Below are 13,917 nucleotides of genomic sequence, written 5' to 3' on the forward strand. Positions count from 1 at the left end.
CACTAATAATAATGATTTCAAAGCAAGTTATCCATCAAATTGTGCAATTTACTGTGGTTTTTACAGCATTTTTCTCTGAATGAAAAAAAAAAACGTCAATTTTTTTTACTGTAATAAACTGTGGTTTAAAAAAGGCAGCTCAGTTGCCAGAATTTTACTGTAAATAAAAAACACTGCAATTTTACAGTAACATTTTGGCACTTGAGCTGCCAGTTTGTATGTTTTTTTTTTTACCGCAAATCAACAAGTGTAGATTTTTCGGTGTATTACTGTAAATGCCAAAACAACACCACAGTTTATTACAGTAAAAAAAAGTGCTGTTTTTTTCATTTACAGAAAAATGCTGTAAAAACCACAGTAAAAAAACACAATTTTACCATGAAATCTATTGCTACTTTTACATTGCGCAATTTTTTGATGGATAACTCTCTTTGAAATCATTATTAGTAATTATTTATATTTAAAACATGGTTTCAATGTTTGATAATATATTTTTGCATAATTAGACAATATAAAGTACTGTAACTTTTCTTACTAAATGTATTCTTTCTTTCTATTTTGGGAGAGAAAAAAAATATATGTACTCCATGTAATCGACAAAATATTGTCTAATTATGCAAAAATATATTATCAATCATTCAAACCATTTTTTTAATAGAAATAAATACTAATAATAATGATTTCAAAGCAAGTTATCTATCAAATGGTGCTATGTAATAGTAGCAGTAGATTTCATGGTCAAATTGTGAAATTTACTGTGGTTTTTACAGCATTTTTCTCTAAATAAAAAAAAAAACAGTACTTTTTTTTTACTGTAATAAACTGTGGTTTAAAAAAGGCAGCTCAGTTGCCAGAATTTTACTGTAAATAAAAAAACCTGCAATTTTACAGTAACATTTTGGCACTTGAGCTGCCAGTTTGTTTTTTGTTTTTTACCACAAATCAACAAGTGTAGATTTTTCGGTGTATTACTGTAAATGCCAAAACAACACCACAGTTTATTACAGTAAAAAAAAGTGCTGTTTCTTTCATTTAGAGAAAAATGCTGTAAAAACCACAGTAAAAAAACACAATTTTACCATGAAATCTATTGATACTTTTACATTGCACAATTTTTTGATGGATAACTCGCTTTGTAATCATTATTATTAGTAATTATTTATATTTAAAACGTGGTTTCAATGTTTGATAATATATTTTTGCATAATTAGACAATATAAAGTACTGTAACTTTTCTTACTAAATGTATTCTTTCTTTCTATTTTGGGAGAGAAAAAAAATATATGTACTCCATGTAATCGACAAAATATTGTCTAATTATGCAAAAATATATTATCAATCATTCAAACCATTTTTTGAATAGAAATAAGTACTAATAATAATGATTTCAAAGCAAGTAATCCATCAAATGGTGCTATGTAAAAGTAGCAATAGATTTCATGGTCAAATTGTGAAATTTACTGTGGTTTTTACAGCATTTTTCTGTAAATGAAAAAAAAAACTTTTACTGTAATAAACTGTGGTTTAAAAAAGGGAGCTCGGTTGCCAGAATTTTACTGTAAATAAAAAAACCTGCAATTTTACAGTAACATTTTGGCACTTGAGCTGCCAGTTTGTTTGTTTGTTTTACCGCAAATCAACAAGTGTAGATTTTTCGGTGTATTACTGTAAATGCCAAAACGACACCACAGTTTATTACAGTAAAAAAAAGTGCTGTTTCTTTCATTTAGAGAAAAATGCTGTAAAAAACACAGTAAAAAAACACAATTTTACCATGAAATCTATTGCTACTTTTACATTGCACAATTTCTTGATTGATAACTCTCCTTGAAATCATTATTATTAGTATTTATTTATATTTAAAACATGGTTTCAATGTTTGATAATATATTTTTGCATAATTAGACAATATAAAGTACTGTAACTTTTCTTACTAAATGTATTCTTTCTACATTTCTATTTTGGGAGAGAGAAAAAATATATGTACTCCATGTAATCGACAAAATATTGTCTAATCATGCAAAAATATATTATCAATCATTCAAACCATTTTTTGAATAGAAATAAATACTAATAATAATGATTTCAAAGCAAGTTATCAAATTGTGCTATGTAAAAGTAGCGATAGATTTCAAGTTGTGAAATTTATTGTGGTTTTTACAGCATTTTTCTCTAAATGAAAAAAAAATAGTACTTTTTTTTACTGTAATAAACCGTGGTGCCCTTTTGGCATTTACAGTAATACCCTGAAAAATCTACACTTGTTGATTTGTGGTAAAAAATAAAAATAAAAAAAAATAAAAAAAAGAAATCTGGCAGCTCAGGTGCCAAAACGTTATTGTAAAATTGCAGTTTTTTTATTCACAGTAAAAAAAAACTAATGTACATTTTACCATACACTACATTTTGAGGTGAAATTATTGCAATTTACCATATTTTTTTTACATTTTAGTTTAAAAAAAATCTAATAAAATGCATTAAAAAATGGTGTAATAATAGTATTCACTGTTAGAAGCGGCCCTCTGGGGCCAAACATAACTGCCATGTGGCCCTCAGTGAAAACCACTTTGACACATCTGGATTAGATCATCAAAAGGGGTAGGACTAAATAAGCTCTGCTTCTTCCTACTCCTTTTCGGACGTGCTGTATTGAAACAACTGGAAATATGTGATGCACTACGTTGTATCGTATGCATGTTCCAAATAAACTGAAACTGAAATAACATCGGTATAGTCCAACATCAAGGCTGCAATATCAGTATCGTATCTTAAGTCGTATCGGGACACCACTAAGTAAAAGACGTCATGAATAATATTTGAATTTCTAGAATATACCCTTACCAATATACTGTATGCATGTATTGGGGGTGTGCTTCACTGCACATGCTGACATGTGGCCGATCTTTGGAATGCTTTTTTCTGCCAAGAGAGTGTTGATGTGGCTAATGAGGTGTAGGGCTGCAACAACTAATCCATTAAATCGATTAAAATCTATTATAAAAATAGTTGCCGATTAATTTAGTCATCGATTCGTTGGATCTATGCTATGCGCATGCGCAGAGGCTTTAAAAAAAATAAAAATAAAAACTTTATTTATAAACTGCAACATGTACAAACAGCTGAGAAACAATAATCAAAATAAGTATGGTGCCAGTATGCTGTTTTTTTTCCCCAATAAAATACTGGAAAGGATAGAAATGTAGTTTGTCTCCTTTATCCGATTATTAATCGATTAACCAAAGTAACAATCGACAGATTAATCGATTGTCAAATTAATCGTTAGTTGCAGCCCTAATGAGGTGTTTGTTCTGCTTCAGAAGTGCTGTTGGATGACTTCCTGTTGACCTACCTGGTGTTCATGTCCACCCACGACCTCTGTCAAGCCCTGCTGGGACAATATCCTTCATCACACACACACACACACACACACACACACACACACACACACACACACACACACACACACACACACACACACACACACACACACACACACACACACACACACACACACACACACGCGATTGCACTACTCTTCTCCTTGACTGCTCTCACCTACAGCAGCGCACGCAGCCGCGGCCAGGAGGAGGGCAAGGACGCCCTCTTCAGGAAGCGCAAGGTCCTGCAGCTGGTCTCCCACTGGAGCCGACTCTACAAGGACTTCCTGAAAGAGGAGGAGCATGTTCGGGGCTTCATGAAGGTACCCAACTTCACTCGTCTTCACCCCACTGTTTGGAAAATGTGCCTGTGACAGACTTGCACTGTCGACTGGGTTCCATGGACCACCAAGTACAGACATTACTTCGAGCAGGGTTGTGACTTTGTTTATTTTTTCAAATAAAACTTCGTGCAGGTCGCTTTTCAGCTCCTCTTCTCTGCTCGCTCTTTGGCTCACTTTTCAGCCTCCCTCGTCTTCGTCTGCGTCTACAGCTTGGTCGCTTCCGCTCCTCATGCGCTGCTGGCTCTCCAAATCCTTCTGCCCCGTCGTTCTCGGCTGCCGCCCCTTTATTCATCGAGAGAAGATTATATAATTGTGCCCAGGTGGGCGATCCAAGCACCTGACATCTATCTCGGCGTCGATCCCGGCCACGCCTCCTCGCCGCCATCTCAGGGTCGGCCCCGGCGTGCCCCGCCTCGCTGTCGGTCTGCCGGCCACGCCTCCCCACATTTCCCTTTAAATCAGGGGTGTCCAAACTTTTCCACCAGGGGCCGCATACTGAAAAGTCAAAGTACGCGGGGGCCGTTTTGATATTTTTTTATTTTATCAACAGAAAAAGGCTAAAAACAGACGTTATTAATATTTTAAGACAAGACTTTGTGTCAGCTTTGTATTATAGCTGGCAAATTACATTGAGATTATTTATTAGTAAGAACATTTCAGCTTTTTGTCTTTATAAATCGATTTTTTGCTCTTTTTCGAACATTCTTACTGTTGTTTTTCCCCCGTGTTAGAATATAATAATAATAATAATAATAATACGATTGTTTAACTGCACAACATAGTTTGTCAAAATTTCTGCCTGTATCAAAATATTAATGTTCGGTTACACATTTAACAGTTTTTACTATTGTTGTATTTTTTCTAATGAATTGATTCATAAGTTAGTATTATTTAATGTTTTGATTAACTAACTAAACCCTGTTTGATTTTTTTTTTTTAATTTATTTCGAAAGCTTCTAATATTTTAGATCAGGGGTGTCTAAACTTTTCCACCAAGGGCCACATACTGAAAAGTCAAAGTACGCGGGGGCCGTTTTGATATATTTTTATTTTGTCAACAGAAAAAGGCTAAAAACAGATATTAATATTTTAAGACAAAACTTTGTCTCAGCTCTGTGTTATAGCTGGCGAATTACATTAAGATTATTTAATTATAATTGTCTTTACAAATCGATTTTTTGCTCTTTTTCGAACATTCTTATTGTTGTTTTTCCCCATGTTAGAATATAATAATAACAATAATAATATGATTAACTGCATAACATAGTTTGTCAAAACTTCTGCCTGTATTAAAATATTAATGTTCACTTACACATTTAACAGTTTTTATTATTTGTCTAATGAACTGATTCATAAGTTAGTATTATTTAATGTTTTGATTAACTAACTAAACCCTGTTTGATATTTAATTTTGTTTTTATTTATTTCTTTTTTTTTAACTCTAAAAACATATATGTATTTGTGTACTTACAACTTTGTGTTGTATGTGACTTGGTATAATACAATTAATTATTAATTGTGCTAAAAACAGATGCTATTAATATTTTAAGACAAAACTTTGTGTCAGCTTTGTATTATAGCTGGCGAATTACATTAAGATTATTTATTTGTAAGAACATTTCAGCTTTTTCTCTTTACAAATCGTTTTTTTTGCTAATTTTCGAACATTCTTACTGTTGTTTTTCCCCATGTAAGAATATAATAATAATAATAATACGATTGTTTAACTGCATAACATAGTTTGTCAAAACTTATGCCTCTGTCAAAATATTAATGTTCATTTACACATTTAACAGTGTTTATTATTGTTGTTGTAATTTTTCTAATAAATTGATTCATAAGTTAGTATTATTTAATGTTTTGATCAACTAACTAAACCCTGTTTAATTTTTAATTTTGTTTTTATTTCGAAAGCTTCTAATATTTTAGATCAGGGGTGTCTAAACTTTTCCACCAAGGGCCACATACTGAAAAGTCAAAGTTTTGATATTTTTTTATTTTGTCAACAGAAAAAGGCTAAAAACAGATATTAATATTTTAAGACAAAACTTTGTGTCAGCTTTGTATTATAGCTGGCGAATTACATTAAGATTATTTAATTGTAATTGTCTTTACAAATCGATTTTTTGCTCTTTTTCGAACATTCTTATTGTTGTTTTCCCCCATGTAAGAATATAATAATAACAATAATAATATGATTGTTTAACTGCATAACATAGTTTGTCAAAACTTCTGCCTGTATTAAAATATTAATGTTCACTTACACATTTAACAGTTTTTATTATTTGTCTAATTAATTGATTCATAAGTTAGTATTATTTAATGTTTTGATTAACTAACTAAACCCTGTTTGATATTTAATTTTTTTTTTATTTTTTTATTTTTTTTTTTTAACTCTAAAAACATATATGTATTTGTGTACCTACAACTTTGTGTTGTATGTGACTTGGTATAATACAATTAATTATTAATTGTGCTAAAAACGGATGCTATTAATATTTTAAGACAAAACTTTGTCTCAGCTTTGTATTATAGCTGGCGAATTACATTGAGATTATTTATTTGTAAGAACATTTCAGCTTTTTCTCTTTACAAATACATTTTTTGCTCTTTTTCGAACATTGTTACTGTTGTTTTTCCCCATGTAAGAATATAATAATAATAATAATACGATTGTTTAACTGCACGACATAGTTTATCAAAACTTCTGCCTGTATCAAAATATTAATGTTCACTTACACATTTAACAGTGTTTATTATTGTTGTTGTAATTTTTCTAATGAATTGATTCATAAGTTAGTATTATTTAATGTTTTGATTAACTAACTAAACCCTGTTTGATTTTTAATTTTGTTTTTATTTTAGATCAGGGGTGTCTAAACTTTTCCACCAAGGGCCACATACTGAAAAGTCAAAGTACGCAGGGGCCGTTTTGATATTTTTTTATTTTGTCAATAGAAAAAGGCTAAAAACAGATATTATTAATATTTCAAGACAAAACTTTGTCTCAGCTCTGTATTATAGCTGGAGAATTACATTAAGATTATTTAATTGTAATTGTCTTTACAAATCGATTTTTTGCTCTTTTTCGAAGATTCTTTCTGTTGTTTTTCCCCCATGTAAGAATATAATAATAACAATAATAATATGATTGTTTAACTGCATGACATAGTTTGTCAAAACTTCTGCCTGTATTAAAATATTAATGTTCACTTACACATTTAACAGTTTTTATTATTTGTCTAATGAATTGATTCATAAGTTAGTATTATTTAATGTTTTGATTAACTAACTAAACCCTGTTTGATATTTAATTTTGTTTTTATTTATTTCTTTTTTTTTTAACTGTAAAAACATATATGTATTTGTGTACTTACAACTTTGTGTTGTATGTGACTTGGTATAATACAATTAATTATTAATTGTGCTAAAAACAGGTGCTATTAATATTTTAAGACAAAACTTTGTGTCAGCTTTGTATTATAGCTGGCGAATTACTTTAAGATTATTTATTTGTAAGAACATTTCAGTTTTTTCTCTTTACAAATCGATTTTTTGCTAATTTTCGAACATTCTTACTGTTGTTTTTTCCCCATGTAAGAATATAATAATAATACGATTGTTTAACTGCACAACATAGTTTATCAAAACTTCTGCCTGTATCAAAATATTAATGTTCAGTTACACATTTAACAGTGTTCATTATTGCTGTTGTAACTTTTCTAATGAATTGATTCATAAGTTAGTATTATTTAATGTTTTGATCAACTAACGAAACCCTGTTTGATTTTTAATTTTGTTTTTATTTCGAAAGCTTCTAATATTTTAGATCAGGGGTGTCTAAACTTTTCCACCAAGGGCCACATACTGAAAAGTCAAAGTACGCGGGGGCCGTTTTGATATATTTTTATTTTGTCAACAGAAAAAGGCTAAAAACAGATATTAATATTTTAAGACAAGACTTTGTGTCAGCTCTGTATTATAGCTGGAGAATTACATTAAGATTATTTAATTATAATTGTCTTTACAAATCGATTTTTTGCTCTTTTTCGAACATTCTTATTGTTCTTTTTCCCCATGTTAGAATATAATAATAACAATAATAATATGATTAACTGCATAACATAGTTTGTCAAAACTTCTGCCTGTATCAAAATATTAATGTTCACTTACACATTTAACAGTTTTTATTATTTGTCTAATGAACTGATTCATAAGTTAGTATTATTTAATGTTTTGATTAACTAACTAAACCCTGTTTGATATTTAATTTTGTTTTTATTTATTTCTTTTTTTTTTTAACTCTAAAAACATATATGTATTTGTGTACTTACAACTTTGTGTTGTATGTGACTTGGTATAATACAATTAATTATTAATTGGGCTAAAAACAGACGTTATTAATATTTTAAGACAAAACTTTGTGTCAGCTTTGTATTATAGCTGGAGAATTACATTAAGATTATTTAATTATAATTGTCTTTACAAATCGATTTTTTGCTCTTTTTCGAACATTCTTATTGTTGTTTTTCCCCATGTTAGAATATAATAATAACAATAATAATATGATTAACTGCATAACATAGTTTGTCAAAACTTCTGCCTGTATCAAAATATTAATGTTCACTTACACATTTAACAGTTTTTATTATTTGTCTAATGAATTGATTCATAAGTTAGTATTATTTAATGTTTTGATTAACTAACTAAACCCTGTTTGATATTTAATTTTGTTTTTATTTTTTTTATTGTTTTTTTTAACTCTAAAAACATATATGTAATTGTGTACTTACAACTTTGTGTTGTATGTGACTTGGTATAATACAATTAATTATTAATTGTGCTAAAAACAGACGTTATTAATATTTTAAGACAAAACTTTGTGTCAGCTTTGTATTATAGCTGGCGAATTACATTGAGATTATTTAATTGTAAGAACATTTCAGCTTTTTCTCTTTACAAATCGATGTTTTGCTAATTTTCGAACATTCTCACTGTTGTTTTTCCCCATGTAAGAATATAATAATAATACGATTGTTTAACTGCATGACATAGTTTGTCAAAACTTCTGCCTGTATGAAAATATTAATGTTCACTTACACATTTAACAGTGTTTATTATTGTTGTTGTAATTTTTGTAATGAATTGAATCATAAGTTAGTATTATTTAATGTTTTGATCAACTAACTAAACCCTGTTTGATTTTTAATTTTGTTTTTATTTCGAAAAGCTTCTAATATTTTAGATCAGGGGTGTCTAAACTTTTCCACCAAGGGCCACATACTGAAAAGTCAAAGTACGCGGGGGCCGTTTTGATATATTTTTATTTTGTCAACAGAAAAAGGCTAAAAACAGATATTAATATTTTAAGACAAAACTTTGTCTCAGCTCTGTATTATAGCTGGAGAATTACATTAAGATTATTTAATTGTAGTTGTCTTTACAAATCGATTTTTTGCTCTTTTTCGAACATTCTTACTGTTGTTTTTCCCCCCATGTAAGAATATAATAATAACAATAATAATAATAATAATAATACGATTGTTTAACTGCATAACATAGTTTGTCAAAACTTCTGCCTGTATCAAAATATTAATGTTCACTTACACATTTAACAGTTTTTATTATTTGTCTAATGAATTGATTCATAAGTTAGTATTATTTAATGTTTTGATTAACTAACTAAACCCTGTTTGATATTTAATTTTGTTTTTATTTATTTCTTTTTTTTTTTAACTCTAAAAACATATATGTATTTGTGTACTTACAACTTTGTGTTGTATGTGACTTGGTATAATACAATTAATTATTAATTGTGCTAAAAACAGATGCTATTAATATTTTAAGACAAAACTTTGTGTCAGCTTTGTATTATAGCTGGCGAATTACATTAAGATTATTTATTTGTAAGAACATTTCAGCTTTTTCTCTTTACAAATCGATTTTTTGCTAATTTTCGAACATTCTTACTGTTGTTATTCCCCATGTAAGAATATAATAATAATAATAATAATACGATTGTTTAACTGCATGACATAGTTCGTCAAAACTTCTGCCTGTATCAAAATATTAATGTTCACTTACACATTTAACAGTGTTTATTATTGTTGTTGTAATTTTTCTAATACATTGGTTCATAAGTAAGTATTATTTAATGTTTTGATGAACTAACTAAACTCCGTTTGATATTTTATTTTATTTTTATTTCGAAAGCTTCTAATATTTTAGATCAGATTTTACATTTTAGATCAAATCAAGTATGCAGGGGCCACTTTGATATTTTTTTTAAAATCTCTTTTAAAAATTCTAAAAAGGTATTTGTGTACATACAACTTTGTGTTGCATGTGACTTAGTCTATTACAATCAATTATTAATAGAAACATTTCAGCTTTTTCTCATTACATTTTTGCTCTTTTTTCTTACATTTTCACTGTTGTGGGGTTTTTTTTATATGCTGCGGGAGAACAAAACTCAGTCATCGGGCCGAAAGTGGCCCCCGGGTCGCACTTTGTACACTCATGCTTTAAATATTCCAACACACACACACACACACACACACACACACACACCCACACACAGGGTCTGACAAACATAATACAATAATCACACAAGGACGCACGCTCACAGAGTCCCTGTGTAACCTGACGGTTTCATCATTGGGTTGCTATGGAAACAAACATGCGAGAGTTGGCATGGGTATAATGTCGTATGGAGTGTGCAACCAAGGCGATAGTTGCCTAGTAACAGAGTAATGAGACCAGACTTGGGATGGGGGGGCTACGGTTGGTCAATGACAAGCAGGTGTGTGTACGCTCGGCCTCTATAGTCACAACTAAATGACGCTATTCCTCCCAACAATGCACGTAGAGTAACGTGACGGAATTCTGTATGTAATTAAACCTGCCTCATTTGCATAATTATAGCTGAGGTGCAAAGGAGAGACCAACGGTATGATCATTACCACAGCTGTGTCCCGGTGTTTACATGACTAAAGATGCTTCAAAATGGACGAACGCTCCCTATTCCTTGTTACACGCATACACCAGTTCAGGGAGGGTGCGTGTCTCGCCAGAACACCGGCTCCAATTCGAGAGCAAGCTGCAACGAGCGCGTCGTCTAGCCACAGTGTGAAGCCGCTTCTCGGATACTCGTCCTCCGCACCGTGGCAGAACAGTTTCTTAGTCTGCGGGTTTTGTGGGAGAAATAGAGAGCACCCATTGACTACATTGTAAGCGGACTTTTTATGTATTTGTTTATTTACGACTTAGAATTCATGAAAAAAAGAAAAACATATGTGTTCATGTCTTACACAGGCATGTGATTTTTCCGTCTAAAGTCGGAATTCTGTCTTTTTTAATCTCGGGGGGAAAAAAAAATGTATCTCCCGTTTTTCCGTTTTTTTTCCGACCCTAAATCAAGATTCGAGACGTAGTTTATATTACGCCGTAGTTGATTGGTCGATATGTTCCTTGTGACCAATCAGGACATCTGTTATGAATGATGACGTTAATAACGTCATCATTCATAATGGTTACTACGGCCATTTTCCATATGTAAACGATGTCGGTTCTCGAGAGAAAGGACGCTTTACGAGTAAAAGAAATTGATAAACATGTCAAAAATAAGTTTCGATGGGACTGGATGGAAAGGGAAATCACTGATACTGTTGGGAAGAAGGAAGTTACGACTTTGTTCTGTGATTTTGTTCGGAAAATCGATCGTCCCGGAAAGGTTTTGTGCACGTGGTGTCATGATAATATTGACTATGGATCACGAGGTTTCAAGGCTTTGGAAGTACATGCGAAACGCCAAAAACATATGAAACAACTTGAAGCAAGGAAAACAAACTTTTCACTAGCTGGTACTTTTGGATGTCAACCGAAAGTGAGCAAACCTTACGGACTTCATCCTTTGTTTACATGGAGAGGAAAGATCCACCCACTTCAGTTGCAGACAGGGTTGTTAATAATGAGGTAAGCTAAAAAATATTTGCTTGCGAAATACGCATGTTTGTTTTAAATATTAACCAATTATTGCTTAGCGAAATATGAATGGGTTTTTCTAAAAATAAAAAGCCACGTGAAAATATATTATGAAATTAGAGAAATTCAAAGAGTCGCATTATTGAATCCAGTTAACAATTTATTTGAAATAAATTTGCATATAATACTATTTTGTAATATTAAGTTCTTATGTAGTCTCTTGAAACTATTGTCAGTGGTGTAACAATCTTGAAGGTAAATATTTTCACACTTGTTTCATGCAACATGTCAGTGTCCTCACATTATTATTATTTCCTATTTTCAAATATGAGTAAACAATACTAAACATGTTTAATTATTTTCATAAATGTATATCCTATTTTGGCGAAAAGAATGAAATGTTTACATTACATGAACTGAAGTAATGTGGTAATACTGTAAATAAACTGTGGATAATAACACTGATCAATGTGGATGTGAAATGAACACAAGATGTAAATATTAGTGACTAAATACTGTTGGGACTGAACCATATACAGTGATTCATTAGGATCATTGGGTTATGTATGTTCTATTAATGATGTTTTCATGTCTTTAAACACTCAAATATTTTCTTCAAATGGTGCTGTCTTTGTTCATTTTAGCATGTTAAATTGGTGAAAAACCAGGAGCTTCGGGGGGCATTGCCCCCCTTGTCCCCCCACCCTGGACCTGGCTGGGGGCCTTCGTCCCCCGGAAGTTTTTTCAGTCTTTTTCATTGTGGTCAAATCACATGCCTGCTTACATCAGTATTGTGACTGACAGACAGCACATCTCTCTCTAATTTTTGCGTATTTCCACAAGTGTTACTCCAGTAACGTCGATCTCCAGAAATAGTGAGGGGAATATTCAAAATGGCTGACTGAATTTGTTGCATTTTGTGACGTTTGAACGGTGTTTTTACATACTTTGCGGATTGCAAATACGATTGGATATAATTTAATGGATAGGATGAAACACAATCAAGCATATAAAGTCAACTTGTTTTTCCACTGTACTGGTACTTAAAAACATTGCATGTTGCATTCAATACCACAAATAGAATACGTCATCTCATTTACAACAATACTAGCACATTCAACATTTTTTAATAAGACAAGTGTGGAGGTTTTCCTCCCTCCGGGTTCCATGGACCACCAACAACAGACATGACGGCGAGCAGTTTCGTGACTTTGTTTATTTTTCAATAAACCTCTTGTGTCGTCGGGTCGCTTTTCAGCTCCTTTTCCCAACTGCTCGCTCTGCGGTTCGCTTTTCAGCCTCACGCGTCGTCGTCTTCGTCTCGCTCTCGGTCGCTTCCGCACTGCATGTACTGCTGGCTCTCCAACTCCTTCTGCCCCGTCCTCCTCTGCTCCTTCCATTTTACATACTGACAGGTGATTATAGAATTGCGCCCAGGTGGGCGATCCACGCACCTGACGTCCATCTGGCTGCCGGTCCGCCGGCCACGCCTCCTCACAATAAGCCTTATAAAAATGTGTTCACTTGAGTTACTTGCTATAAAACATTTTAACTTCTGTAAGCTATCATCAAGGTATCGGCTCGCAGTAAAGCAGCGGGGGGCTACTTAGCTGTCTGTATTGCGCCGCTAACAAATAGTTTGTTTGTGTTTACGCTTATAATAACAACATTGCTAATATGTGGTTAATATTTAGGTCACGATATGCATATAGAGTATTGTTGGCGGGTTTTGCATTGTTATTTAAAGGGTTTTGCACTGCAAAAAGTCAGTGTTCAAAAACAAGGGGAAAAAATTAAAAAATAGGGGTATTTTCTTGAACTAAGCAAAATTATCTGCCAATAGAACAAGAAAATTTGGCTTGTCAAGACTTTCCAAAACAAGTAAAATTAGCTAACATCAATGAACCCCAAAATACCTTAAAATAAGTATATTCTCACTAATAACAAGTGCACTTTTCTTGGTAGAAAAAACAAATATGAGACCTTTTTTCTCAGTATGTTGAAAAATATTCTTAAATGAAGTCAATGCTAGTGCCATTCTCTTGACATAATGATATGCGCTCGGCATGACATTTCTTGAAACCAGAAAACTTATACTAAAAACTAATTTATTGTTCTTAATGCAAAGGCAACAAGGCAACATCTTGTTACTCTCGGGGTCTCCTAGCCGCTCAGCATTTTTCCATCGATAACATGACATCATCGCGCCAAGT

The 13,917-nt window shown here is 31.9% G+C and overlaps 1 protein-coding gene across 1 annotated transcript in view; it reads left to right on the forward strand.

Moving 5' to 3' along the window:
• The window catches only part of LOC133635958 (rap guanine nucleotide exchange factor 5-like), a 174,382-nt gene that overhangs the window by 128,054 nt on the left and 32,411 nt on the right, over positions 1 to 13,917 (forward strand). The window contains exons 12-13 of the mRNA XM_062029474.1: positions 3,318 to 3,396; positions 3,556 to 3,700. Coding sequence (XP_061885458.1) covers positions 3,318 to 3,396; positions 3,556 to 3,700 — 224 coding nt within the window. The remainder of the gene's footprint in view (positions 1 to 3,317; positions 3,397 to 3,555; positions 3,701 to 13,917) is intronic.

The sequence above is a fragment of the Entelurus aequoreus genome, linkage group LG20 (genome assembly GCF_033978785.1).
Source record: "Entelurus aequoreus isolate RoL-2023_Sb linkage group LG20, RoL_Eaeq_v1.1, whole genome shotgun sequence".
Lineage (NCBI taxonomy): Eukaryota > Metazoa > Chordata > Actinopteri > Syngnathiformes > Syngnathidae > Entelurus > Entelurus aequoreus.